The sequence below is a fragment of the Streptopelia decaocto genome (assembly GCF_964273445.1).
Source record: "Streptopelia decaocto genome assembly, chromosome: 2".
Taxonomy (NCBI): Eukaryota; Metazoa; Chordata; class Aves; order Columbiformes; family Columbidae; genus Streptopelia; species Streptopelia decaocto.
Window position 1 is genome coordinate 33,917,929 of NC_138655.1, and position 27,402 is coordinate 33,945,330.

The 27,402-nt window shown below is 40.6% G+C and overlaps 1 protein-coding gene across 2 annotated transcripts; it reads right to left on the reverse strand.

Annotated features, from left to right (window-relative positions):
* Positions 1–6: 6 nt before the first annotated feature.
* On the reverse strand, positions 7–26,266 carry RDH10 (retinol dehydrogenase 10). Of its 2 annotated transcripts, XM_082045256.1 has the most exons (7): positions 25,608–26,266; positions 24,884–25,119; positions 5,354–5,452; positions 3,759–3,904; positions 3,271–3,402; positions 1,253–1,405; positions 7–459 (listed from the first exon to the last, which is right to left on the reverse strand). In XM_082045256.1, exons 1-6 carry the CDS (start codon positions 25,891–25,893, stop codon positions 1,282–1,284), a joined length of 1,023 nt encoding a protein of 340 aa, XP_081901382.1. In that variant the 5' UTR covers positions 25,894–26,266; the 3' UTR covers positions 7–459; positions 1,253–1,281. The 2 variants fall into 2 exon arrangements, with proteins under 2 accessions (XP_081901382.1, XP_081901381.1); XM_082045255.1 differs by having other exon boundaries at positions 7–1,405.
* Between the last annotated feature and the right edge of the window lie 1,136 nt (positions 26,267–27,402).

Consider the following 27,402-nt stretch of genomic DNA (forward strand, 5'->3'; position numbering starts at 1 on the left):
AATCACTTTAAGGAAAAAGTGGCTCACTTTAATAACCACAGGCATTGGTCACTATTTAACAAGACATTCTAAAAAAGTAATCACAATTTGTCCAATAGTAGTTTACAAGTGGATGGTATACATTAAGATACAGAGGTAGAAGTTCACTTTTACAATGCTTCACTAATACAGATTACCAAATTATTCAAGGCACAAAATTGTTCGCTTTACAAAAAATACTGTAAAAACATCATTTGCTGTTCTACAATGTGAGCAGAACTCAAAAAAAAATCTTTACACCCTTCCATATTCCACATGTAGAGTTGCACACGCATTATTCTATTTTTCCTTTGCTAATAATTGGCATATGACCAGCACTTACATAAACAGTTTGTATCTTAGCTGAGTTGCTTTGTCATTTAGGCACAAGTCCAGTTACAGAAATTTAATACAACAGCTCCTTGGGGGGGTGGGAGAACTCTGTCAGAAGTAAGAATGAAAAGGAAGAAAAGAAACAGTCCATAATATTAGATTGTACTCTGACATACAAAGGGAAACAGAATAGAGCTATTTCAAATCAAATGACTTGAAAAAAGTCTTTTTAAAAAATCACTGCCTGCATTCCTAGAAAACCAGATATCCAGTACAAGTTTGCTCTGAGAGTATTTGAGACATTCACTTGCCTTTGAATCAGCAGAGACTTACAAATTTCTTTTTATCTTTGCTTAAACAGAAAACACACAATTGCTACAGAAGAGAATTACACCACAATTTGGCCATGTGTCCTTTAGAGAGCTTGGGTGAACAAGTGAAGAAATGCATTCAGAAACTTCTTGAATTTGCTAAAAGGTCATGAGCAGTAGCTTAAATCAAGATTTCCGCTCCCTCCCCATTCCCAAATAACACAGGGAAATACAATTTCTGAAACACTGCATCTTCTAGTTGGAGACAGCTCTTACAAACCTTGGAAGGCTGAGGAAGAGATCACACAGTGCATCCCTACAAGGAGTAGTGTGACTAGTTTACCATACATACAGTGACATTCTAAAGGACAATGGTGGCAGCCACACTGTGAAGTCACTTTGCTTACCTATCACATTTTCCAAGTACTCTAGTCAGTTGTATTTACAGCATATAAAAAAACCCCATTGATTTCTAGAGCTCAACACACAGGTTTAGGACCCAAGAGAATGCCACAGTAAGATACTGGTGTTTGCATTTGATAGGTGCAAGTGCACTTCACAATTCAGTCATGTAACATTATCATATTCACCTATAAATGTTAGTCCATCCAAAATAGTGTTAAATTCCATTTTTTGCTTCATTGTTGTTTGTAGCCTGTTTCCTTTGAGCGATGAAAGGGTACATACACTTGTCTGCTCCCAAAAACCGGTACATGCATACAACTGCTTCAAAGGGCAGAATACTGTGAAAAAGAGGTTATAAAACTGTTAGGAGACAGCATAAAACAAAATCTCTGTTTACAGTATGTACTTGGTCTCCTTAAAAGCAATATAAAAGCTATTGGAGAGGCTTCATAAGAGTTAGGATTTTTATTTCACAAGGATACTTAGAGAAAAATCAAAATTTTAGAGTTCCAACTTCATGGGCAAGCAAAGGAAGAAGAAAGCTACTTATTCATGCGACTCCAGCTTAGACCAGATTTTCTGCTGCTTCTTCACAAGCACTGCAATAGCTTGTTTAAAAGAGGGGGCAAGGGCAAGGCCTACTAAAAGCAAAGCATCTGCTCAAAGCCACATCAGCAGAGGTCATCAGACATTAAGATATTCTTTAATGTGGGATTAGTGTTAGTTAAAGCCATTCTTTGATCACCAGATGTCTAGCAACCTTGACTTATATTCTAAACTCAATCATCCATCCTCAAAAAGAGAGGTCTGAAGAGAGCAATTTCCTTTTCCCCCCCACCTCCAGATAAAATTCCTAGATGTGATGGATACCTGGCTGGAGACCTTCCCCTCCTTCCCACACCCACAAAACATTACTTTTATTTCAAGTATAGTACTCCGGGGCTCTAGCAAAGGACTAAGATGGGATTCAGTGGAAAGCAGAGCACAGATTCTAGTCATTAGAAGCAATGACCACTGAAGCACCAAAGAGATGTCACTGGTACAGGTGTCCTCACCGCCTGTGGCACTGCTTGTGCAGTGGCTGGTGGGGAGCCTTTGATCCAAGTGCTGCTGCCCGGGGCATGGATTATGCAGAAGCTTTGATCTCCCTGTTGGAAGCTGAAGTGTTGAACACCCGACAACCCAGAGGGCTTTTGATGTGACTGTTGCTGTGTAAGGCACTGCTTGTGCTGAGACCACTGAAGCACTCTGAGCTTCTTGTTGAAGTAGCTAGTTCTTCAAGATGCTGATGGCAGCATTGATTTGTTGGTAGAGGAGACACATATATGCTCCCTCTTCCAGGAAAGAGGTGAGCATCAAAATCTCCTCTAGTCTTTGATCCTGTCTACCATGAGAGAACTGAGGCAGAAGAGAGACACTGCCTTCTACATGGAATAAAAATCACCAAGGTTCTCAGTTTCAACCATCCCTACATTTTAAAGGTTCCTCCTACACACTACTGATTAAAAAAAAAAACAAAAAAAACAAAAAAAAACAAAAAACCCCCACACCTGCTGTGAAGCTGTTGTCTGCAAACTAGAACGTAAGTGATGTTGCATCAGTAGAATTGAGCCAACTGCTGTACTACCCAGCATCACTACAATGTCAGTCTAGTTACAGATTAGAGTTCCCATCCAAAACCTCTTGTGTGCTAGACAGGACAAATAGGCTTTCTGTGAAACTTCGAAAATGGGTTCTGAATGTGCAGATTTTCAGTTTATCTACCTGTGCAGGTCTATCTACTACAAGTTTATCTAGTGTGCAAGTCCTAGAGAATCTGCAGGCAGGGCCTCCTGCACACTGGTTCTAGAGACAAACAGCTGGAGGTTCCTTTGCTGGAAGCTGCCTCATGCCCCATTCCTAAAGAAGAACCCAAACAATGGAAATAAAATCTGTTGAAAAGAAAATAGGAATCTAAGGAGAATGGAAGACGCCAGAAAGGTAAAATGAGGATGCATAATAAACAGGATCTTAGTTTTATGGAGCTTTCCAAGCAAGTAACACAGTCACACAAGCCACAAGAGAAATCTGTGAATTCTAACAAAGCAGCACCTATGGCCTGTGTAGAGAGGAGAGTGTTTATATCCAGAAAGCAGACATGCTCTTGCATTTTACTAGAATTCTGTAGATTGTACTGCCAATAAACTGGCATTTCAACCCTTACCTTTTCATGAAGGTGACCATATACATGAGGCGAGGTGTGCAGATCATTGGTTGGTCTGTAAGGATAGCTCTCATAGCCTGCTTCACACAGTATTCTGGTTTCAAGGGTGGAAGGAAAGGCTCAATTTCTTTCCTGAAATATTTGATTAGGACAGATCAATAAGATAAAGGACCACAGACCTCAGTGAAGCGTTTATTAACTCACATTCTTTGGAATGCCTCAGCAGGGACAGAGACTTTTTTTTTTTTTTTTTTTTTACACTCACTGTTCAGTTACAAAGACTATAGCTCAAAACTTGTGCTGCCACATACAAAAGGACAGAAGATACTCATTGAATTCAGGAAGTCCCTTTGACTAAGGATTACAGATCACACTAATACATATTAAAGCAGAGGTAAGACTTATTTTAATATTTTTATGGTAGCAGTTTAGCTACCTTCAAGTACTTTTAAAACACCACAAAAATGGGGCAGAAGAGTTTTACTCACCTGATTCTGCACCCTCTGAACATTCCTGTATCTACAAGATAAGGGCAGACTAAAGTTGTTTTGATACCATCCTTTTCAGCAGCCTTCAATTCATGGCTCAAAGACTCATGGAAACCCACAGCTCCAAATTTGCTGGCACAATAATCCTGTGTTGGCAATGAACAAGGCAAAAAAATGCAACTCAAAATGACAGGTACAAATCATGTTCAAATTTAAAGCATATCTGAAGTGATTCTGCACAGATTTTCAAAGGAACAACAAAAGACACCTACTGAATAGAGCACCACATCAACTCATTTAGCACTTAACTTTTGAGGCAATTAGCACAGAATCATGAAAGCAGGAAATCTCAATGTAGGAGGATATTACCTTGGATTCAGGTCTTTGAATCAGGCAGGCTCACGTGGCAAGTTACTCCAATTACCGGTTTGCTTAATATGAAATGTTACAACAAAGGACTGAGATACCTAATACTACCTTGGGTCAGATATGAAAAAGCTTGTAGAATTGGCAGGGCAGAAGCATAAAAATATTAAATGTTTTATTTTTCAGGCTAGCTTCAACAGAAGATATAATCAAGATTTGAGTGTATTATTTAAATTTCAAAAGAGGATATAGCTTGTATATCTCAAAAATACCAATTAAATAATTGCATAAACAGCTATAGAACTCAAGTTTTCTGTTGGATGTCACCTGCTGGTGTTCACACTCACAGTCTAGGAAATTCTTTGTGGTTCTTTCAAGACAGTAAATACTCTAAAAAGCTTTAAGTGACACCACCTTCATTCATTTCTGTTATGAAACACTGCAGTTTTAGGTGTTGGATTGAGCCTTATCTATACACAAAGAAGTGTGTACTTATAGGCTAATATGACAATTATCCCATTAGACACATCAATTCATTTTCACTAACTGAATGCTTTTTGTTCACACACACTTGTGTTCAAGCTAATGACCCAAAAAGCAAGATAATAGGTTCAAATCCTAACCAAGCAAGTCTCACAAACCGGTATTCTTAAACATCTGCTACCAACTAGACAGCCTAATACTTATAACTGGTAGCCTAGAAAAGCAGGCGAGATGCAGATTCTGGAAGGAAGGCTGGCAGCCATTTCCTCACAGTAAACATTATTTTTGAAAATCCATGCCTTTGGCTTCAAACTTAGCACTGAAGATCTTGTCAAGATTAGGTAGGTGAACACCTTTCATATTTCTACATTTATCAGGTAATTCAAATATCATTTAGCATTCTGAAATCCTTTGCCATCCTCAGCTTTCACTCCAAGTGGCAAGTCCACCCATGAAGTAGGTGAATATAGTGGTTGCCTGAGTCCTGCAGGTCCCACTCACAGGAAGCCATGTATTGATGTGGAAATCAGCACTGTGGCTTCCAAGTATCTTCAAAGATTTATTGAATTTATTTTCTCTAGCAGATAACATTTAAAAGTTTATCCTGTCAGCTGAGCCATCTTGTCTAGATTGTGCTTTTGCCAAGAAAGGTTGGACCAGATAATCCTTGTGGCCCTTTCCAACCTGGTGTTCTACAATTCTAAGCAAGAAGTGCCAAATCTATTGTTATTTATAGTCTAACAAACCTCCACTCCAGCAGTACTGAACAATCCCAAGGAACTTGCAACTGTCACAATGTGTCCGTGATTCATTTCCAGCATCTTGGGAAGGAATGCTTTAGCAGTCTACAAGGTAAAAACAAAAACACCGCACTATGAACATACTACATTAGTGATAAGTTTATCAAGAATTTCGGAGATCATTGTACAGGTTTTGAACTTCTGAGTTTTGCAAAAATGCCAACAGAAAATCTACAGCTTGTTTGTGAATTCAGACATCAAGGATTATATCTCCAGAAATCCTAAGGTTAAAGGATCAATTGAGCTCAGACATGTTTATTTTTCTGCAAGAGACTAGTTATCAGAAAGAGATAATTTGACCCTAAAATGGAAGTCACTTTTAAAAAAAAGACAGAAAAAGGAATGCAAACTTTAATTATACCATCCAGCATATCTATGTCAAAACTAGTGCCAGTTATCAGTTCTAATTATTGACAGAGTGTTTTGGAAGTTAGATACAGTTAGCTTTATCCAATTAACTCATCATCTTGGGCATTTAATATTAAAAGAAATACTGGAGGCAGAACTTGTGCTGATGGTACTTTTTAAATTAAAAAATATAGTAACATATACTAGTCTAAATAATTTTCCATCTTTATTAGTTTTCATAAGCATTACTCTAATTAAAAAGACAAGATATACATTTCTATTACCAATTCCTTATTTTAAGATTTTCAAAATAAAACAAATCCAAAACAAGTCTCAAGATGAAACTTTGATTTTAACCTCCAATTTTTGTACTTTGATTATGACAAGTTTGTTTCATTTTAAAAACCCAAGTCAGAGTTACACCTTTAAGAAAAAGTTTTTAGCAATAAATTGAAAGCATTCTCTAGAAGAACATCTCCACTAGGATACCTAGCTTTGCTATATCTGTTTTCTGAAGCTGACTCAACACTTTCCTTATTTAAATAAGTATTAAACAGAGCACCCTATATGCTAAAAAAGTCATTGAAGTTGTAAAATGGTACAGGAAGTTATTTACTTCAGCTTCTATGTTGTCAGTGTACTATACAAGATCACTTTAAAATTGTCAAAAAACTTCACAGAATACTTTATCACAAACATGCCTAGTTTATATATAAATCCAGTAACGACAGCTATTTTTCTATTCTAATTCACTCTGTACCACAAATGCTTAATCTTCCCAGAAACCTGGTCTTCCTATGTAATTTGGATCCAAACTCAGAGCATGCAAATGCCCCTTAAGTATGTGCTCCTTGCTTAATTGTTGGTCAGAGTTGTGTCAGCTGCATTCTTAAGAAGACATGCAAATTCCAGCTGAATCCATCTAATTCCATTCTTATGCTGTCTGCATTTTCCAATCACAGACGTCAGGACAGTTTTGCTCTAATGATTTTCACATGTTCTTCTACAACTTTTTTGCCTGCAGGTGTTAAATGACTAATCCAGACCTCCTAACACCAGACAAAAGAGTGTTTTCACTGGACAGCTGGCAGATGATAGAAGATTAACAGACCTCCTGACTCCTTGCCTTTTCTACTGTTGATTCATACAGCTCCTAGGTTCTGTCATAAGTGCATAACAAAGCTAATTATAAAAATAATAATCTAAGAGCAAGCTGGTTTGCATTTGTTTCCTTCCTCATGGCAGGGATCTCTAAACCTCTTATGTAGAGCCTTAGACAAGAATTTAGCTCTCTGCTAAACTAATCTGTGCCAGGCACACAGAGTTTCAGCCTCTCTTCCCATGTTGCATGGCAACAAAGCCCAGCCATCACTGAAAAGTTAAGAGGCTTTGTTTGGATGGCACTGAAGTTTCAGCAGGTTATTTATTGGCAGCCTGTCTCACACACCCCAACACCAATGGTGTGTACACCAGCACGGATGCTCCACACCATCCCTGTCAAGAGATCTGTGCTCCTAACTCAGCCCTGCTAACAGCTCCCGCTGGAACATTAGTCAGCTCCATCAGCGGTTTCCATTTATGTCTCAGTTATCTGTCCACATCACATCAGAATGACTGATTGCCACCTCGCATTGCCAGAAAGCTTGATAATGCAGACTGAAGCTCTGGCTGAAAACCACAGCAACTACAGAAATGAAGGGGCATTTGCCTTGGAGGAGAGAAAGAATGGAAATACATGGTGATAGTTTTTCTACCACTTTCAAGGCACAAATCAATGTTTCCTTCCAAGAGATAAACAACAGGCAAGTGCACCAAGCCGTGTTGAATTAGCTTTTCTATTATTTTTACTATGGCACTGGGTTTTTTTGTTTGTTTTTTTTCAAATATGATGAACTATAGTTAGGTGTCCATAAATGTCTCTATGTATGGCTCATTAAAAAAATTTCCCAGGCACATATGGGAAAAAAATCCAGAACAATTGCAGATCAGTAAATTTCAGAAAGCCCACTCAACCATACTACGCTTCTTCAAAGCACAAAGACTACAAAGATTGAGTTTTCAGAGCTTATGGCTAAAGTAACTCTTTGTCAGCCAAGAAGAAATTGGCACATGACAAATAAATCCTGTTAAGGACACTTCTGGGTAACATCTTCAGCAATTCAAGTGCACACCAAACAACTCCCAGCAGCAGAACTACAGTCTCTTCATGTACAACAGCTCTTAAAGGACCATTTATTGCCATATAGGAAAAAGCACAGCTTCTCTGCTCTGAAGACTTACAGCAATTCATGGAAACCTTTGTGTGAGACCCCAGCATTCTGAAACAGTCTGTTCAGAGCAGGGTCCTGTACTTTGTCATGGAATATTATCCCACAAATCCTTTTAAAACCTGAACCTCAGGCAGTCTATAAAGATAGCACAACTATCATATGTACAAAACAGTCAGCTACCAGCATCTCAGCTACACGGATGCCAGAGAAAGTCACCTTGGGTGCTGCCATTCTCCAGCCATCTGCTGCAGCTGGAGTCAGCGCTGGAACACAAGCCCTGTCAGAGGCAGGCACACCCTATGGGGGGACACATCTCCAGGCTCAGAGTAAAGGCTTGCCCACTGCTCCTCCCAGCCTCCTCTTGCTGGGAAAAACAATCCCAAAGTGAAGTTATTCTCTTTTGTGGTATAAGCAATCCCCAAATAAATCAGTGTTCTTACTGAGCTTCTGGCACAGCCCACTTCCTTGATCAAAGCAGATTCCTCCACACTCTGCTCCCCAGTTTTTCTGCCTGTTACATAAACCAGATCAACCTAGTTTCTCATTCCTTTCAGCTTCAGCTACATCTGCCCACCAGACCTGAAGTCTTCTGTGTGCTCCTGAGAAACTAGTTAAGAGTCTGACCAGTTTGGGGCAAGATGCCTCCTGGGTGGCCTGCCCATCTGGAGTTTGTGTGAACAGGTAGCACAGCCCACATTAGTCTTCCAAGGTGATGCATGGACCTGCTAATCCTCCATTAAAAAGCATTAGAAGATTCTAAGCAAGAAATGTGTTTTACCCATGGCATAAGAGGTCATGAACCAGGCCCCCAAAATAATTCAAATCAACTCAAGTGATTTAATCAAGCTATCTGCCTTGTGGCTTTATCCTTCAGGGTTCAGTTTTACCTCACAGCTGCAGAGAAAGACATTTAACCAAAACATTTAAGTACTTAAAAATTGGAGCTGTGTTATTTATTAATGACAAACATAACACTTTTCAACACTGAAGAGAAACCAGTAAGTAGAACATAGTGGATGAAAGGAATTATGTTGTGATGCATCAGGGTAGTTATGTCGTGTTCAACATCAAGAAATTTAAGCATCCTCTACACTGAGAATTCTCCATTTTTTCTAAACAAAAAGAAAGTTAACCCCAAAAACACAGCGCACATTTTCTAACCTGCAGTATAATTTAAATACAACAACTAAGTAAGATAAATTGAACATATGAAGCTGCTCTGAACAGCAAGTAGAGCTAGTTTGAGCTAGTTTAACCTTTAAGTTTTTTAGAGATCAATTCCTAATCTAAGAATTTTCCCCTATGCTTCTGATATATGAGTAAGAACAAACCATTCCCAGTAGCTGTAACCAAACAGCTATTTCATGTGCACACAGCTTTAATGACTTATTTCTCACAAGTGTGAAACTGAACAAGCATTTACATGTCACTTCATAGCTTTCGTAATCTGTTCTCAACATTTTGGTTTACGGCAAATTAACTTCTAACAGTCTAGCACTTCTTCCCTCCCCTTTCCCAAATTCTTTAGTTCCATTCTTAATGAAACAAAACTCAAAAGATTGTGCAACACAAAGAACAGCACAGCTGCAATGTCAAGACAAATTAGTCTAAATACAGCAAATGAGAATATGAAGAAATACTGTGTTGGGGAAAGTGATTTTTTTAATTAAATTTTGAATTAATTATTCTTAAAGTAGAAAGCAAGCATCCACAGAAAACAATGTTAGCTGCATGCAGCTCAAGACAATGGATACTGAGTGCAGAAAGCACACGGAAGTACAAAGTATATGCTACCTTGTGTTTAGAGACCTGTCTTTATATTAAAGAAAGAAAGCAGGTACCAACACATTAGGTCCTTTAAATGTCTATTTTTCAATACAGTAACTTTTTTCTTATACTTTCTGCCTTACAATGTTCAACAGCCCTTTTAAACTATTTTGATGTGGCATAAACCTGCTGCTTTATTGTAAGGCAGAAATTCCTTTATGCCAAGGGAACCGCTCATTTTCCATACAGCCCCTTCAGGTAAGGAGAATGGAGCATGGTTATTTTTCTGGGGCTGACCAAAACCAGCGAGTTTTTACATGACTACAGTTATCCACAGTGGTGGCAGTGGTACAATAGATCAGTCATTTCCTCCCAAGGCTCAGCTGTTCCTGACTGCCAGGAGAGCTGTGTAACAGTGCAAACAAATGCAACATCTATTTGGGTAAAGGTATCATTATATCTTCATGTTAAACACTTATCAGCCATACCCAAGAAGCAAAATTAATGTGATTAGTCAAGGACTCATCCAGACAACTCTGGGAACTAAGGTACCAGAGATCATAAAAAGACCGCTGCCATGTGTGTTAGCTAATCCTATAATCATGAAGCTAATTCTATATCATGAAGCAATGGAGCCAGTGACAGGAAAACATTGGTCCAAGTTTTTGTTTAATGCACACCTTGTATCCTCTCTACCCTCTCAGCAAGGATGTTCAGCCTTCTTTTCTTCTCATTCTTCTTCATGGACCATAGCAGGTCACATCGCATGCTCTCCCGCTCCCATGCAGGACAGCACATGGCCACTCACTCCACCATGGAAGAAAATCCAGAGACGTCCACAGACCCCAATTTCTCTTCCTATTCCAGTAACTGAGAAGGAAAGCCTGAGGGTCTGAAAAAATAGCACCCCTAACTCTCCTGCAGCCAGGCTGTGGCAGCCTTGCCTTAAAGCATGTTTGTCCAAACCAGGTAGTATAGCACTAGGGCACTATTGTGTGTTTAAATGGAAAGACAGGTACATGAGAAGCAGAAAAACCCCACACAGCAAGCTTTATCAGCAAATATGCTGATGTGACTTTCAGCAGCCATCATACAGCCCAGCTTATTTCAGAAGACAGCCACTTTAAATACACTTTATAAACACAGGATTACAGTGAAAGCCAAAGCCAAATAACTTCAGAAGAGGCCTTGAAAGTGTAACCCAGAACCGTGTAACTCTCAAAGAAGAATTAAAGTTAGAAGCTATAATATCCAAACCACATTCTCACACAAAGCATGCAGTTACAAACCTGGATTTAAGCATTTGTGGGTTTTTTTGGCTTTTTTACTTGGGTCCGGTGAAAACTGAGTGTAACTACTTGTCATTTGCACTATCATCTCTATTTTTCCTATATTATCTCCACATCCTTCTTAAATTCCACTATATACCAGCATTTCTGATATACTAGGTTAAAGTGAGATCAGTAACTGCGCTAAGACAAATAACACCAAGTCCCAAGTCAAACACTAGACAGGACCACACAGCACAAAGGACACAGCTCTGCCAGTAACAGGCTGAATACAGAAGGTAGACAGAGGTCTACAACGACTGTTGACCTTGCAAACATAAGGGACCAAAGCTGTGATTTAAAGGAGCTCAGATGTCTCTGCTGACTGTTTTCAAGAAGCATCAGGCCCCTTCTGGATAATTAGCTACTGTCTAAGTAAATATTTGAATAGATGTGGAAATTAGTGCTATTTTTTGATCTCCAGCTCCTATTCTTAAGTAATCTTAATGAAAAATACACCAGAACTACCCAGTCTTCCTAAAGTTTTTTAATTAAAAAAGTCATGGATTTCTCTGGATTGTTGATGGGTCTACCCAGATCCTCTTGGAGCAAGAAGGATCAGGAAATACACATGAATGACATCCTCAAGCCAAACTTCCACAGACAGCTATATTAAAAGCAGGAAAGGAAACTATTCAAGGATTGTCCTCAAGTGTGCCTTGAACAGGCTCTGCATTCGAAACAAAAAAGCTAGACCTTCCAATATTTCATTTTGAAAGGAGTCCCTTAGTTATTTAGCTCCTGGCAGGCAACACAACAGTCAATTTCTCACTAAAGCTTTATTTGTCCTTCACATAAAAATCCACTGTTTTGGGGCCACAGGGATTCCTTTAATATTGAACTACAACAACAGTTAATGCTTAACATACATGCACAGTAATAATGTTACAGTTGCCTTGCAACCAGAAGCTTCTGAAAGAACAAGATAGACTTAAACAGGAGTCTATAATGACAATGAGTAACAAAGCAGCCACGCCCCCCCCCCCCCCCCCAATACTTTGGATATCCTACATTTGCAGACAGAGTGAAACTGCAGATAACATCTACCCAGGTTAAGAGGTGAAGGCAGCAAAATAAATACTGAGGAATTAACTCAGAATGAAAAGCAACAACAGCTAAAACTGTATTTGATTTACAGAGAAATAAGCATCTTTTTTCCTCTCTCCAACTCTGCATGGAATACTGCTTTGAAGTACATGAGGTCTTAGCTTAGTAAAAACAAAACTAAATTATTCAAGGAATAGCTTATAAGTTCATCATTAATTCATGTTAGTAATTAACATTCCTTTCTCCACCCTCATGACTGATCCATACACATAAAATGCCCAGCTTCTCAGGCTCAGAAGCACCAAAGTAATGCACAACTGGATTAATCTTATTTACTGAAGTTTGTAAGTGGGTTTGTTAGCAGTAACAAATGTCTGCCATGCCTTTTGCTAACAAACAAGTTTGTTACAGCCCATATTTATGCTACTACATTGTATAGCATTTGTAGTACTTAAGGTCCAGATACAAAATTTCCTCAATTTTCAAAGCCAATAGTTGCCACCACTTCCTGTGAATGATTCAGTTATCGTAGTGGTTCCTCTTACACAGAGTCAACTCTCGCCTATATCAGAAGAGAGCTGAAATTGAATTAAGTAGTTTCCTTAATCAGAACTCAGTGCTGTAAAGCTGTTTACAATGGTTAGACGGTAAAGATAAGTAATGCCATTTAAAAAAAAAAAATCACAGGAAACTAATACCACTAGTTATCTCTCAAACATTAATCATTGATTTCCACTATTTACTACTAGAACTAATTATGCCATGCCTAAGGCAACTGAACATTGCCTGGCTAAACTGTCTTTTGTATAGTTTGTTAACAAGGTTTAGTAAAAAATGAATAGTGTCTACAGAGAGTAGGATATGAAAAGTGCTTAGGGAAGGACATTGCAACAGAAACTTTTGTTACTGTTGCCTCATGTCACTACATTACCCCCCACCTCCCCTTTCTTTTAAGGGCTTCATTTCCTCTGATCTTACCCCAAATTGAGTAACTAAGACTTGGAGTAAAAAACAGCTTTGTTCTCCCTCTGAAGTGTAATTTAATTCTGAAGTGTAGGTTAAGTACTCAAGAATGCTTCCTAAACAATACAATTTCTGCTTCAGAAACTTTCTTCTTGAGAGTTAAGATGAAAAAGGTATTGTTACCTAGGGTTTACACCAGTCTGCTATTAATCAAACTCCCAGCTCTCACACAAAGCTTTTCTGCATTCCCCACTATTGCATCACTCTAGATTTTGAGTGAAGGGTTCAGGTAGATGTAACTCAGCCAAAGGTGGCCCTGGTCTCTCCTTAAGAATATTTCACTTCTGTTTAGAGAGGCAACTACCTTATATGCTTTCTGGACACACAGAAGTTCAGGTATTCAAGCTGAGCTACCCTTTTATTTCTATAACAAAAAGTGGAATTTGCAGTCTTTGTTATTGGATCTTTCTGCCCCTGAGAACTTTCAAATTCTTCCTTCCTAAAAGGAAACATATTTTAGACCTACATGCTTTTTAAATTATTTCCACCCTCAGATGTCAGGCCTGTCCTGTAAAGTGTCTGATCTTTCTAAGAACTATATTCCACCAATATTTTCTGTGGAAGCATCCATCTGCCTTTAGTGGACATGCTTGTATTTGAACTACCATACAAGCACACCAAATTGTCTACTTTCATCTGCACTTGCAGATATTGTTTTGCTGATTTATAACTGATTCATATACATGCAGCAGCATAATCATTGTTTAAATCACTAATTGTGTATTTATACCTCCTCCCTCCAGTTTTTGCAAGTCTTTGATTTCATATGGCTATGAAAAATTAAGCACATTCTCACAGGTTGCCCAGAGAGGCTGTGGAAATCTCCGTCCTTGGAGATATTCAAAAGCCATTTGGACATGGTTCTGGGCCACTGGCTCTAGGTGGCCATGCTTGAGCAGGAGGGTTGGACCTGATGACCTCCAGAGGTCACTTCCCACCTCAACCATTCTGTGATTCTCCACTTAAGTATAGTATACCAACTGCCTGCTCAACAGCCCATTCCTCTTTCTCTCACAGATGAAGTTCATAAACTTGCAGTTAACATAAGGACAAAAAGTGCAAGGTCTCTGCTGGCTTATCAACACAGAATCTTAACTAACTGGAAAGGATGCCAACTCCTCTGCCATATCTCTCCTGTATCTCCCCTACAGGAGCTCTTGCCTGTAATAAATTATCCTGCTCCATCTGAAACAGCATCTGTTTTACTTCCATTTCTCCTCCTCCTTTGGTCTCAAGTTCTTTCAGCTGAAGAGAGGGTCCAATGAAGCAGTGCACAGCACCTAGATGAATTTCTTGTGGAATTAATGTATTTACAGCTGTGTCTAGAACATACACATACCATACTGTGTTCAAAAATTAATTATGTGTCCCCCACCCAGCTATAAGATGCCTCCCAATAACTATATTCCCTTGCCAGCTTAAGGGTATTCCAAGCCCTCACAGACAATTTCACCTGCTGTGATTTTTAACAGACTTAAAGCTTGGACAGAGCAATCATATTGGATTCTCAGCAGCTAGCCATGAACAGGTAGAGAAACGGTATCTCTGCTTAATCAATGCAGGAGTGCAGCACATAAGCTGCCAATTATGTTTGTTGTGGACTTCAAGTGTCCAAATAACAGGAAGCTGAGAAGGATTAGTAATAGGTAAGATTGCATGGTAAGAGGTCTGTTGGAGGCCCAGCTATGTGTTTAGTTTGCCTTACACTGAAAAAAAAAACCAAACCCAAAACAAAACCAAAAACAACAAACAAGATACAAGTCTAGACTGAAGTGGAACTTGGGAACAAATGTATACGTGCAGACTTCTCCAGCCAGCAATAATTTAAGGTATAAACAAGCATGAGAACTGAAGCTTTCAAAGTACCCATGGTTGAAAGCTGACCTCTTTCCTCCCACCTAAAGGCACCTTATTCAACAAGTTGATATTTATTCTCCACAAATCTCATTATACTCTCAGACGATCATAGCTACCAAGCCACATTTACTATTCAATTTAAAGTACCACACAGTTGGCAGCAGCCAGTGAAAAGTAACATGCAGTTTAAAGAAAGTGAATCCTTTTGCTTGGATCCATCACATCAGCATGAGTTTTCCATAAACGAAACACTAACATTGAGCTCCAACATGGCTGTGACAGCCCAGTTACACTCCTATAAATTTGGGAATTTAAGTTATAACCCCAGTAAGTAGTACCACCAGCCTCATCCTTCCGCAGTCAGATCTGCCAGTAAATATGACCTCACTTGCATTTATTCAAATGTCAAATTCGAAGTTACTTTAGTATTTGTTGGTCAAGTGATAAGAATTTAACACTTGGGTACTCCTTCCCACAAAAGCTAGTTTAAGCTCTGTTAGAAGTCAAGTGACTAGAAATTCTACTTTGTTTACATACTGACAAATGGTCATGTCAAAGGATTTGTAGCGCTTCAGAGCTATGTTGACATTAGTGTAACAAACATTAGTCCCTCACCTTCATTAGCACAAGTTTGCAGCAAATGTCCAACCATTTGGAGAGAAGTTATTTATTGCCAGCTATTTTTTAATCTTGACAAAAATGAAAACATGGCCCTATGAGTCAGTGAAAAATCCACATAAATTCATTTTACAACAACTATTAGATAGGAGCTTAGAATATTCTGTTGAGTGAACGAGAACACAATCCAATTTGTAAATACACATTTTTCTCCTGCTTGCCATAAGCTTAGTCATCCTCTGGAATATTTAGTAAAACTTGGTATTTAGTCTGCATGTTTCCAAAAAATTACTAGAGAACAGTACTGTCAGAACTACTTAGGGAAAACATGAAGTCATCATTCATGTTTTACAATTTATGTAACAGACTTTTCAAGAAGTAGCTAAACAGAAAAAAAACACCCCTGTCTCACATTCTATAGATACCTTAAGGCCAGTACCTCCATAGAACTGCAATTGTTGTAGTACTTGCATGCATATGAAAGCTGAGTCACTTTACTCATCTTCTCTCAGTCACTAAGTCATTGTTTTGAATCAATTACTTTATAAAAAGGAAAGTGATTACGCTATAACTCAGTATCTTACAGGAAGAACAAGATTAGAAGGAAAGTTTCCCTTTTACGTAACAGTCCTGCTTAGTGGAAACAGAAAAATAAAGAATATATAATAATTGAATGGAAATTTAGGATCAAAGTTTGTTGAGAAAACAGTAAGCCTCTAGAAGGCTCCAACTTACTATGAAGTAACTCACTGAATGAGAAGCAACATTTTAAAAATACACAGAGATCAGAGGTTTTCAGAAAACAGAAGGTGTTCCTGTTTCATATTTCTCCTCATCCCCCAAAAAATAACCTGCAGAAGATGAATAGTCTTAGCAGGTAAACTTTTACTTCATAAGCTAACAAAGGCTAAAATGACAAAAAAAAAAGAGCTCTAGCCAATACAGCAACCAAAGAAGTGGCTAATACAATTTTCAAAGATTCTACTTGCACATTTTAACCAAACATACAAACTATTCACTTTCTTGAGGGCAAGTTTTCAAAGACAGAAGTACTTCTGTCCTTTGCCTGCCTGTGGAAACTCTGCTCACTTCTCACAAGCTGAAACATGGCTCTGGTTTGTTTTTTCCACATTCAAACAGTGTTAGTGCAACTGATTTCCAGAGAAGTTGCACAGTGCAGTAGGCACAGGGATCATTGGTTTCAACAGTACACAACACAAATAATAGTATTGACAGAAGGCAAATAAGCTGGAGTTGTTAACACAACATTAGTTGATGTGTTCAGAAAACTAACTTACTTTACCTAGGAGTTTTTAATGGTATATAACTAAAATACTGCAATCTCTTTAGAAGTTGTTACATTCAGACTTCTGTCAGTGGCAGATTTGCTATAGTTTGGAACCATTTATGACTATTTAACTATTTAGAGCCCATAAATCCTACTTCGGAAAATCTCTCCATGAATGAGGTTTCATTAGTCAGCCACAGAGGTCCTGTTCCCAGCTACATGGTTTTATCCTAGTCCTACTCACCCTTTCCCCAACACCCTCCCCCCCACCAGCTCATGCAAGTCTGAAACAATGAGACAACTCTAGTCTCTTAATAGAAGAACTAATCAACTTGGCCAAGAAAATTAGCAGCTTTCCTCCCCACCCTGCAAACAAGTTGGTGAGCTGGACTAGCTCATCCCAGGATCAGATGGGTACCAGCACTAGTGCAAGGTAAGATGAAGGTTCAAGGGGTAGTCCCACATGACAGCTTGCCACCATTGAGTTGCCTTGTACTTTAATCCAAAGTCAGAAATTCTGGACAAGTTACTTTTAAACATACAGTCAAGCACTTTTCCAAACCAATGCTGAAAGGGGAGTGCTCGAGAAGCTGTCACACAAGTTCAAACAGATGGTAGAAGTGACCAGAACCAGGGCACATTTAGGTGCAGAATTCAACAGCCAAGCAAACTTGAATTTCAAAAGGCTCACACCAAAGCAGCCACCTCCACTTTGCAGCTGTGCTGGCATTCCTCAGCCTACCATGCCTTCCTATCCCAGTTGTGATAACTCACTCATGTTAAGTGTTAATTTGACTGGCATATGAATCATTATACTAATATAATTATTTACAAGAACAAAGTGTTCACTCAGAAGTGTAAGCACAGATGTAAATCTCTCCCTTGTTTGTGACATATCTTCTTTCAAACTAAACCCTCAAACTGAGATTCTACCAATCTCAAAGTCTGTGCCTACTCCCCTACATTGTAACTGCATTTTGAAGGACTTTTTTTGACAAACTGAGAAGCCTAAGACCATAGGTAAAATATAGCATCACACATAAGTCAGCTTGAATTTGCCTCTGCAGGAAGACCCCTACCATAATTCACAAAAGACAGGTATCAGTAACTCAGCTTTACCATCAGTATGAATAGCCAGAAAACCTCAAAGGTCAGGGAGCAAGGTTTATCAAGAAAGTGATGCTCTGGCTTTTACATACAGAGGACAGTGGAAAGGTTTAGTACTAGAGATAGGTAACAAAAACCTTCCCTCCCCAAAAAAAACCCAGAAGTGAAATCAAAGCACCAGGAAAGAATAATACTTCACAGCTGATAAAGATAAAAGCAGGAAAGATTTAAAGAGTGCAGTGCTAAAATGGCAGGGATGGTGCTAGAAAACACAACATTAATCTTTCATCAACCTGTCTAGTCAGAGTAACTGATGACACCAAGAACTACAGACAAGGATTGCTCACCCAAACAGATCAGTTAAGACAGGTCTTAGGCAGTGATGCAAATGCTGGGTTAGCAGGACACTTAACCACATTGCAATTAGAATTGCTTTTCCCCACAGCTGAGCACATGAACAAGTCTGTCTTCTGGAAGTGTACTATAGTCACTCAATTACTACACAAAGGTAACAATGTAATAAGATGTAATTAAGTAGCTGCATTCCATAAAATAAAAGTGGATGTTACTGAGCATTTCACTAAGACAGTGAAGAGCCATTTTCTCCATTTCTAGCAAGATTAAGCATCATGCCAGCAAAAACTTTCCCACATCCCCAAATCCTTCCCAAGTAACACCGCAATATCAGACCAAAGCCAGTGTAGAAGTTTTTTGCTTATTCAGCTGATCTGCCTCATTCCATAAGAAGCTGGAATTTAGTCATCACACTGATCACTTGTCCAGGACGATTTCTTCAAAATAGGTTAGCAACTCTGAAAGCATTCATGGGGTTTGCTGAGAAGTCCCTGACCCTCAGAAAAAGCCACAGATTATCATAAGTGCCTTACCTCTGCAAGCTATACTGCAACTCCAGTTTTATTTTAGAAGGCTGCAGAATTGCAAGCCACTAATAATTCATGAATATTTCAAATACATTTCAAGTAGTTTGAGATGTCTTGGCATGTTCTTCTCAGGACAACTTTCCTTAACAGGACTTTCATGTTGCTTTTCTGCAAAATACATTACTGCTTTCACCTAAACTGTTCAAGCTTCAGATAGTTTAGTGCATGGAAATAACTGGCTGACTGCACCTCATGCTACCATCTTGCACACTGATCTACAGCCAACAAAAAACCCATGGGTTACATCTGAGAATCTCTATTTTCTGTTGGTTTAGAGTCCAAGTTCTATGCACTCTTCAAATAACGCAGCAAATTCATCTCCCAAGCATACCTGAGAGCAACCGTCACAAAAGCTCACATGTAACTGAAGTGGTTTAAGGAAGACATTCTGAATGGTCATTTCATTTGTTAACTGAGTAGGATGAAAATCAAATAGTTTACATCATTAAAGAGAAAGACAGGAAACACATGGATTCAGCTGCTGTTTGAACAAAAGAGGTCATTGTTCTCCACCATGCCAGGAAGATGCTCTAGCACAGAAAGTATATATAAGAAAGTTGGTGTTTTAAGCAATATTTTCAAAGAATCTTCAGTACACTTTTCCCTCTGCCCTGATGGAAGTGGTGCTAACTAAACAACTCAAGAGTGCTATAAGCCATTTTGTTCACACTCTTTGATATGTAATTACTTGTTTATCATCAAGATACTGTAGACAATGGGAACCATGACTGAACAGCCTCAATAGACCTCAAGGGCTAGAGTTAACTTGTGGAACAGTTAGATTGGTGGGCAGCACTCCGGAATCCCAATTATGGCTGCTTGAATTCATGATTCTGACAAAGGTGACTTTTTGCATAAAACTAAAACCCACCTACCACCCCATCCCAACATGCTTAATTATACTTGCCAACTCTTCAGATAAGCACATTGTCTGAATAGGCTTTTATAGCCTCACCCATGTCTACTCTGAAACTGATACAAGACACCTTCTACAGGGAAAGTTTAGGCATATAGGTAACTTGATTTTTTTCTTCTCCAAAAAGGATTAGAAAATTGGAAAACCTTCAAAAATTATCACTACAACTAAAACATTAAGTACAAAGCCAAACTACAGATACATACACATTGCAAGATACAGGCTACAAAATCAGAACATTGTATGCCAGTGACAGCTGTGCTGGACACAATGCTAGACCATAAAATAAATCTGTGAGGAAAGCTTTGAGCCACTAGTCTTGTGCCCACTCAAGCTCTGGAAATATACATTCAACCATTTAATTTCTAAAACTTGTGTTAAGTACATCACTATAAAATGGGAAGGTACAGCTTTCTAGAGCATGCAGCTGGAAGACAGTACTTTCTCAATTGGTTCCCTGTTTTCTCAAGAAATAAACTCAAAAACATATGAACTGCAGAATCATACCAAAGCACTTAAATTAAGTACAACTAATATGACTATTTCCATGGCTAAGAGTTTAGACTGCCTTTTGGTTCATATTCACTGCCCAGGCATGCTACCACACTATATGAAACACATGTGCTGTCCAGGGTAATTTACTGGTGGCATGTAAGTGGAAACATTTTGCAAGGGAAGAGTTAGTTTTGATGACACTTTTTGGAACACATGCATATGTTTGGCTTGAAAATGATCCAACTCATTTTTCAGAAAAAAAGTCAAGAACTTGTAGATTAAACTTTGTTAGTAAGCTTACGCATCTTGCATTACATCATTAAATTAAAAAAAAAAATCAATTAAAGAAGCTAGTTCCACTCATTCAAAATGCTAAATAAAGCTAGCTGGCCTGTCAGTAGAATACTGTGTCTATATTTGACCTTAGACATAAGGATCCTAGAGATCAGGACAAAAATCAAACTTCTATGCCAACAGGCCACAAAACAGTCTGGTATAGTTTCAAATAACTTAAGCTATCTTTTATTCTGCAAAAGATTCACACTGCACATTAAGTAAAATACTTCCATATTTAAACTAAACTACACATAAGTGAGCTTTATTTAATACCAGGGAGCTTGAAGAGACTAGAATAACAATACATAAGTTTTGATATGTGGTAGATAGCTACAAGCAACTGCTATTTTCCAAGGCTTTAGCAATCCTGTCTTGTCTAATAAGACAACTACAGGAGCTGCATAAATAGTTAATTAAGTAACTCTGCATTAACTCTTTCCAGGATATATTTAAGTTTTAGCAGTTTTATACTATTAAGGAATGCCCTAATTACTTCAGTAATATTTCCTTCTTTACTCACTATCTCTGTGTCAACGTCAGGCCACTTGAAAGATTTGTTCAATTCCTACAAAGACAAATATACCTGCATGATTTCAAAAACTAAGTAGCTTGTAAATGAATGAACATAATTACTCCAGTTAAGACAGGAGTACACAAGCCTCCAAACTGTGGGTTCTAGTCTCTCATGAGGTGTGCTTTTTTTTTAATATGACAGAGCTGGAGCTGAATGCTTTTGCTTCCCCCTTTCGGTAAGTTGAAGAGAACTCTCCTAGGAGTAGAGCTTTAAGCTGAAAGTTTTGGAGGATCTGCATGGCAGTGAAACACAGATCACTGTTCTCTCAGTGCTGAACACTGAAGATTTGCTATACAGAAAGACCTTCATGTCACAGAAGTTGAAAAACCCTTATTACAACCTTACCCCTGCCCCTCCATGAGTCTCATTCAACGAACAAATCCAGAAGGATTTCTCAAGTACTATACTCATGTACAATACTAGTACTTACTTATCCAGCAATAGCATTATTCTTAAAAAAAGCCAGCTGAAGTATAAGAATCTCAAATTGTCCCAAATAGAGTTTGTACAGTAGCTTTAAATACTGCTCCACAATCCAAACCACAACATTTTGATATTTCACTTAAGCTTTACTGTAAAACCACAAGAAAGAAAAATTATTCCTATATTTCCTTAAAACTGACTAAGCAACAGCTTTATCTCATACTGCATTTTAACATTTTTCAAATCTGAATCCTGATGTATCCCAGGAAGAAAGTTTCCTAGTCTGTAGAAGTTCGGTTCCAGCAATTGACAAGTGCAGCCAAGTAAGTTATTCTTGCAACAGACTGGCAGGAAAGATAGTGTTACACTCCTGCTACAGTTTTATGCATCTGTAAATTATAGTAAACCAGAGCTGGCTTGTTTCAAACCAGGAATGGATTTTGTCCCCATGTTTTCAATATCAGAAGCATTCAAGTTATCACAGCATGAAATAACAGGTTTTTAATACTGCAGGGGATTTTATGCTGTGGAAATTGCTACATGATGCAGTGGTGACATGTTTATATAGAACACTCATAGGAAGGATTATACAAATCATGAATGTCAGCAAAATGGAAAGCATCTGTTTAGGCTGTGGCACACCGCTAAGGCTCTTTTGACTGCCAGTGTGTGATACAGTACACAGCCCAGTTGGAGTCACAACAGCAACCAGTGACAGGCTTTCATGTCACTGCCTGCTACAGGAGTTGGGCAGCCTTTAGATCATAGCTGCTAACATAAAGCAAGCTCAAATCACCTGCATTCTGCATGGAGAGCAGGCAATCAATCTTATTTTTGATGTTTCAATGGGACAATACTAAAGCGGCATTTTAGGTTTTTATAAAGAAACAAAGCGAGGCTTGATTAATCATCAAAAGATGAGGAAGAATTTCCCATCACACGTAAAAAAAAAACGCACAAACACCCAGAAAGTACAGACACTTAACTACTGAAGTAATATTATGTGGAAGATCCATGTCTTTACAAAATCCATTTACAGCTTTTTGGACAAAACACCCTCCAAGAATAGTTAGAAGTCTACATAATACTCCAGAGTATTAGCTTTGCTTTTGGACCACCAGTTTAGCTGACACAGAAAAGACTAGCTGTGTAAGACTCCACACATGTAGACACATTGTTCTATTTAAGTCAGCATTGACTTGGATCAAAAAAGTTGGCTTCGAATCAGCTGATGCAGATGATATCTTATGAATTAAGTACTATTACTTTTAATAGAAGTCCACCCACTGTTGGTCAAGCCAACCTTTTCTGGGATCATGAAGGGGAAGACAAGGAAAAAAGCTTTGCCAACAGCAAAAAGTAAAAGGAAAAGCAAAGCAAGACCTGCAGGAAGTATACATATGAACAGATCCTCAATTAAATATAAGGGGTGTTGACTGCCCCTTAGAAGCTTAAGCCAAGATATCAAGTTCCACAGTTCAGAACTAACTCTACATTCCTGGAGTAATTTTTTTATTATTATTTTAAAGTCACTTCACACTGTAACATTTAGAGATGAATGAAACTGTTATGGAAACCAAATCATTGCAATACTAGACTCTAAGTTTAGTTTTCTATTACTGTAACAGACTCGGAACACATAGAGGGTGCTTTAAAAAGGTCTCTGAAACAATGTTATAAATAAGTGCCTGACTTAGGCCTGAAGGAAGAACAGCTGGAGAATTTAGGATCCTCCCATATTTTAATTCATGGTGATGTCATAATTTAGAGTTCTTGGAAACTTTGTCAATTCAGCATTTAAACCACATCAATAACAGACATTAAATCTAGTACACATCTCTGTTTGCTTAAGTGTCAATTTAACTTTTATGAAAGGGAACACACAGAGCTCTTAGAAGTTATACAAGCTTTCTCAGAACTTTTCAAGTTGCCTTAAAATATACATTCATAGCTTAAAAGAGTTTCTAAGCATACTACCTGTGTGCACTGACATTTAAGCACTCTCTCCACAAGCTTCACAATAAGAAAAAGACTGCTCTGCCATTAAGTGTTTCACAGTGCAGATTTGAAGAGGCTCCTTTAGGGTTATGAAACAGCATTTCAGTTCCATGTTAAAAAAATTAGGTTGGGGAGCTCATTGTCAGTTTGGAAGATGAGAGCATTTTACAAAACTTTATTATGAAAAGGTAAGACCAGCCAAAGAAGGCTTAAACTGAAGTATATTTCAGATTGCTTAATCCTTTGATTGTTATGCAAGTGTATTTCATAACCTTATTTTGAAGGACCAAAGAACAGTTTTGATCCTAACAATGGGCTCAGTCTGACAGCTTATGCTAACCTGAACGTGCATCAGGTCCTCCTTCGATACTCCAATTTATGTAACTCCACACTACTGTGGGTTTAAAAAATAAACCACACAGGAAAACAAGGTTTAGACAGACAAAAAAGAATAAGATCACATAGCTTATTATTGATTAGCATCTGCTAGCTCTGGAGACAATATCACCCCAGAAACCACACTAAAGATTTTGTTACTTCTGCTGGCAGCCCCTGGAGAAAGCTATGAGAACAAATATACAGGGTTCCTGAAAAAGTGCTCTTGGCTTGATTTCTTGAGAAATCTTTTTCACCTTTTCTCCCAGCCTTCAAAAGGAACAATTTGCCTCCAAGGCAATTCAAACAACGTTTTTCAGCAGCGGTTTTGTAAGTATATTTTCCAAAAACATGCAAGTTTGCTATTCTAGCTACCATTAGAGCAGCATCCTGAAGGGGCTAACATGCTGGCAGAAGCCTATGGGAGGAAGGCTGAGAAGTCATTCATTAACAGTTAACAGCCTTTAAGCAGATTCAGAGGTTATGCTTGCAAAGGATTCCATATCTGGTTTACAGAAGAGGGCATAAGATTTACAACTCTGGACACTATGAGGATATAGTTGATTTAAAACTATGTTAATAATTTTAATACCCACCATTCCCCTTAAATGGAACAGTAAGTTAAAAATAAGAAATCCACAAAGTGGAAAGCTTGCAAATGAAAGGGAGCAAGTGCAAAACTCAAGGAGACAGGAGTTAAGCAACCCGAGTTAATTTCCCAAAGTTAACCAACAAAAGGTAGAGCAGAAAGGAGTTTATAGTTACCCAGAAGTGCGCATGACAGTTGACCATCATGGTCCTCTCAATAAGCTCATCAGGACACTCCAGAAGATGGTGCCCAGAGACCACACCAGCATTGTTAACCAGGACAGACACCTCGCCAACCTCCTTGCGGACCCTCTCAGCTGTCAAGTAGACATTTTCTCTCTTGCTCACATCACAGGTGTACGTGTAAACCTGCAAGTTGCAGGGGGGCAGTGCATCTTTCTCTCCATCTCCAGCTATTAAGGAACACAGACAAGAGAACAGAGCAGGGGAAAAATAAAATTCTTACTTGTCTTTTGGCATTCAAATAAGTAGTTGTGTGGAAACAGCGAGTGCATGCCCATTACAGTAAAACTTCTGTTTACTTTGGTGTCACCACAGTGAACAAGAACTCGTCTATTTACTCTTGCTACTGAAGTTTTTTTTTTTTTTTAAAAAAAAAAGTTGCAGGTTTTAAATCCGCAGTTGGAGTCCAAGCCTTCCCGAAGCAGGTCTGTGCTCACCGCGGAGCCCGGGCACAAGGCCGGCGCGCCGGGCAGAGGCACTGACGGGGCGTTTCATGCCCCCGCGCCCGGCGGTCTGCAGCCCGGAGCCGCGCTGACCCACCCGCCACAGGTGAGAGCGGCTCCGTGCTGGAGACCCCCGGGCCCGCACTCCTCCCCGGGCGGCGGGGCAGGTGGGAGGCGAGGGGCAGCGCCGGGACCGGGGACTGCCCGCCGCTTACCTCTGGGGGCGGCGGCCGCCTCGGCCATCTCCCGGTAGATGTGGCGCACCATGCCCGCCGTCTCCTCGTTGCTCTGCGTATTGATGTCCCACAGCACCAGCAGCGCCCGGCGCCGGGCAAACTCCAGGGCGAAGAGGCGGCCCAGGCCGCTGCCCGCCCCGGTGATCAGGCACACCTGCCCCGCCACGCTCTTCTCCTTGGGCCGCACCAGCCACTTGGCCGCGGCCAGCACGAAAGCCCAGAGCACTCGGAAAGTCACCACGAAGAGCTCCAGCAGGATGTTCATGCTGCCAGACCCCGAGCGCACGGCGGGACCTGCGCGTCCCGGCACGGCCGCCCGCGGAGCCGGAGGGGACGGACGCCGGCGGTGCGGAGCCTCCCCGCGACGGAGGCAGCTCCTCCTCGCCGCCGGGCTCTCCCACCTGGGGCCGCCCTTGCCCCGGACCTCCGGCTGCAGGCACGGAGGAAAGAAGGCTCCGCTCCCGCTGCTGAGCGTCCCACCACGCCGCCCGGGCTCCCCCTCTCCGCGCCGCCCGCACTCGCAGCCGGGCGCCGCTGCTGCCCCACCTCAGTCACACACGACAAGCACGGAGCCCAGACACGGCTCTGCCTGCCCACCGCCTCCCCAGACCCGCACGGCCGCGTCCCCGCTACTGGCAGTGAGCATTTTGCTCGCTCGGGCCCCTATATAGGGCGGGACGGGCGGCCGAGCCCCGCCCCCGGGCCGGCCCAAGCCGCCCCGCATTCCCGGGACTCCCGCCCCCGCCGCGGCCCCTCCTCGCACGACACGCCGGGCCCGCTCCGCCCCGCCCCGCTGCCGGGGGAGGATCCCGCGGCCGCGCAAGGCCTGGCCCGACAGGAACGGGCCCGGCGGGCGGCGCGGCGGCCCCAGCGGTCGTGGCTGGGCTGGCACCCGCCTCCCGGCGCGGGGCGTGCGGACTGTGTGTCCCAGGGTGCGCAGCGCCCCGCCCGCCGGAGCGCCATCTTGAGGCAGCGGCTCGGCGGGCTCTGCTGGCCGGAGAGGGGCGGCGTGTCTGGGGCGGCCTGCGCGGTGCCAGAGGGTGGGTTAAAAGAGCACGAACGAGCATTAGAGGTTCGTGATCACGGCTGGAGGCGCACGGCGAGCTGCCGGGGTCCCCACAGGTTCTGCCTCGGGTTTCCCTGCCGAGCTGTGAGAGGCTGCTGGACAAAACTCCCGTGTTTGGTTTGGCCTGTCAGCCGAATACAGAGACTATCAATATCTAACCAACCACCGACTGAAATAGCGCCCCGCAAGTACCAGCATGCGGGAAGTATGTTATCCTCTGAGATAACTGGTTGTCACGAAAGTTGTAGGAACTTTGTGTTCGTGAACGCTGCCTCTTGGATTAAGCAGAAATGCAAGTTCATGTTTTTGGGGAGAAAGTACAACCAACCTCTTTCTTCAGCAGATATTGCAGGTGTTTAATTGTGCGTTTGCGTACTGATTTATAATTACCCCCTTTTATAATAGCTTTAGTGAGATCGAGCGATACAAGCCTCTGTATGAGTGTAAAAGCAACACTATTTTACAATTACAACAACCAATGCTGGTACAGCTGCAACTCAAATACAAAGTGATCCCAGTAACATCATCTGGCAGCACCTGGCACCTTGCGCACTGCCAACAGGCAGCAAACAAAACCCACTAACGCAGAGCTCAGTGTTTGTCACCCCTAGCAGAGCTGCCTGCGCTTTTTGTACACTGGGTAATTCCTTGCCCACTAATGAAAGAACCCGAAGGAATGGCAGGAAGATGTGCCAGGGGAAGTTCAGG

What these genes read in the sequence shown, in the direction of transcription:
- RDH10 (XM_082045256.1), bottom strand. Translation starts at nt 25,893, where the DNA reads ATGAACATCCTGCTGGAGCTCTTCGTGGTGACTTTCCGAGTGCTCTGG. An exon ending in TCAGTACTGCTGGAGTGGAG is followed by an intron (nt 3,905 to 5,353) that starts GTTTGTTAGACT and finishes TTGCCAACACAG; the next exon opens with GATTATTGTGCCAGCAAATT. An exon ending in ATGGTCACCTTCATGAAAAG is followed by an intron (nt 1,406 to 3,270) that starts GTAAGGGTTGAA and finishes TCTTTTTCACAG; the next exon opens with TATTCTGCCCTTTGAAGCAG.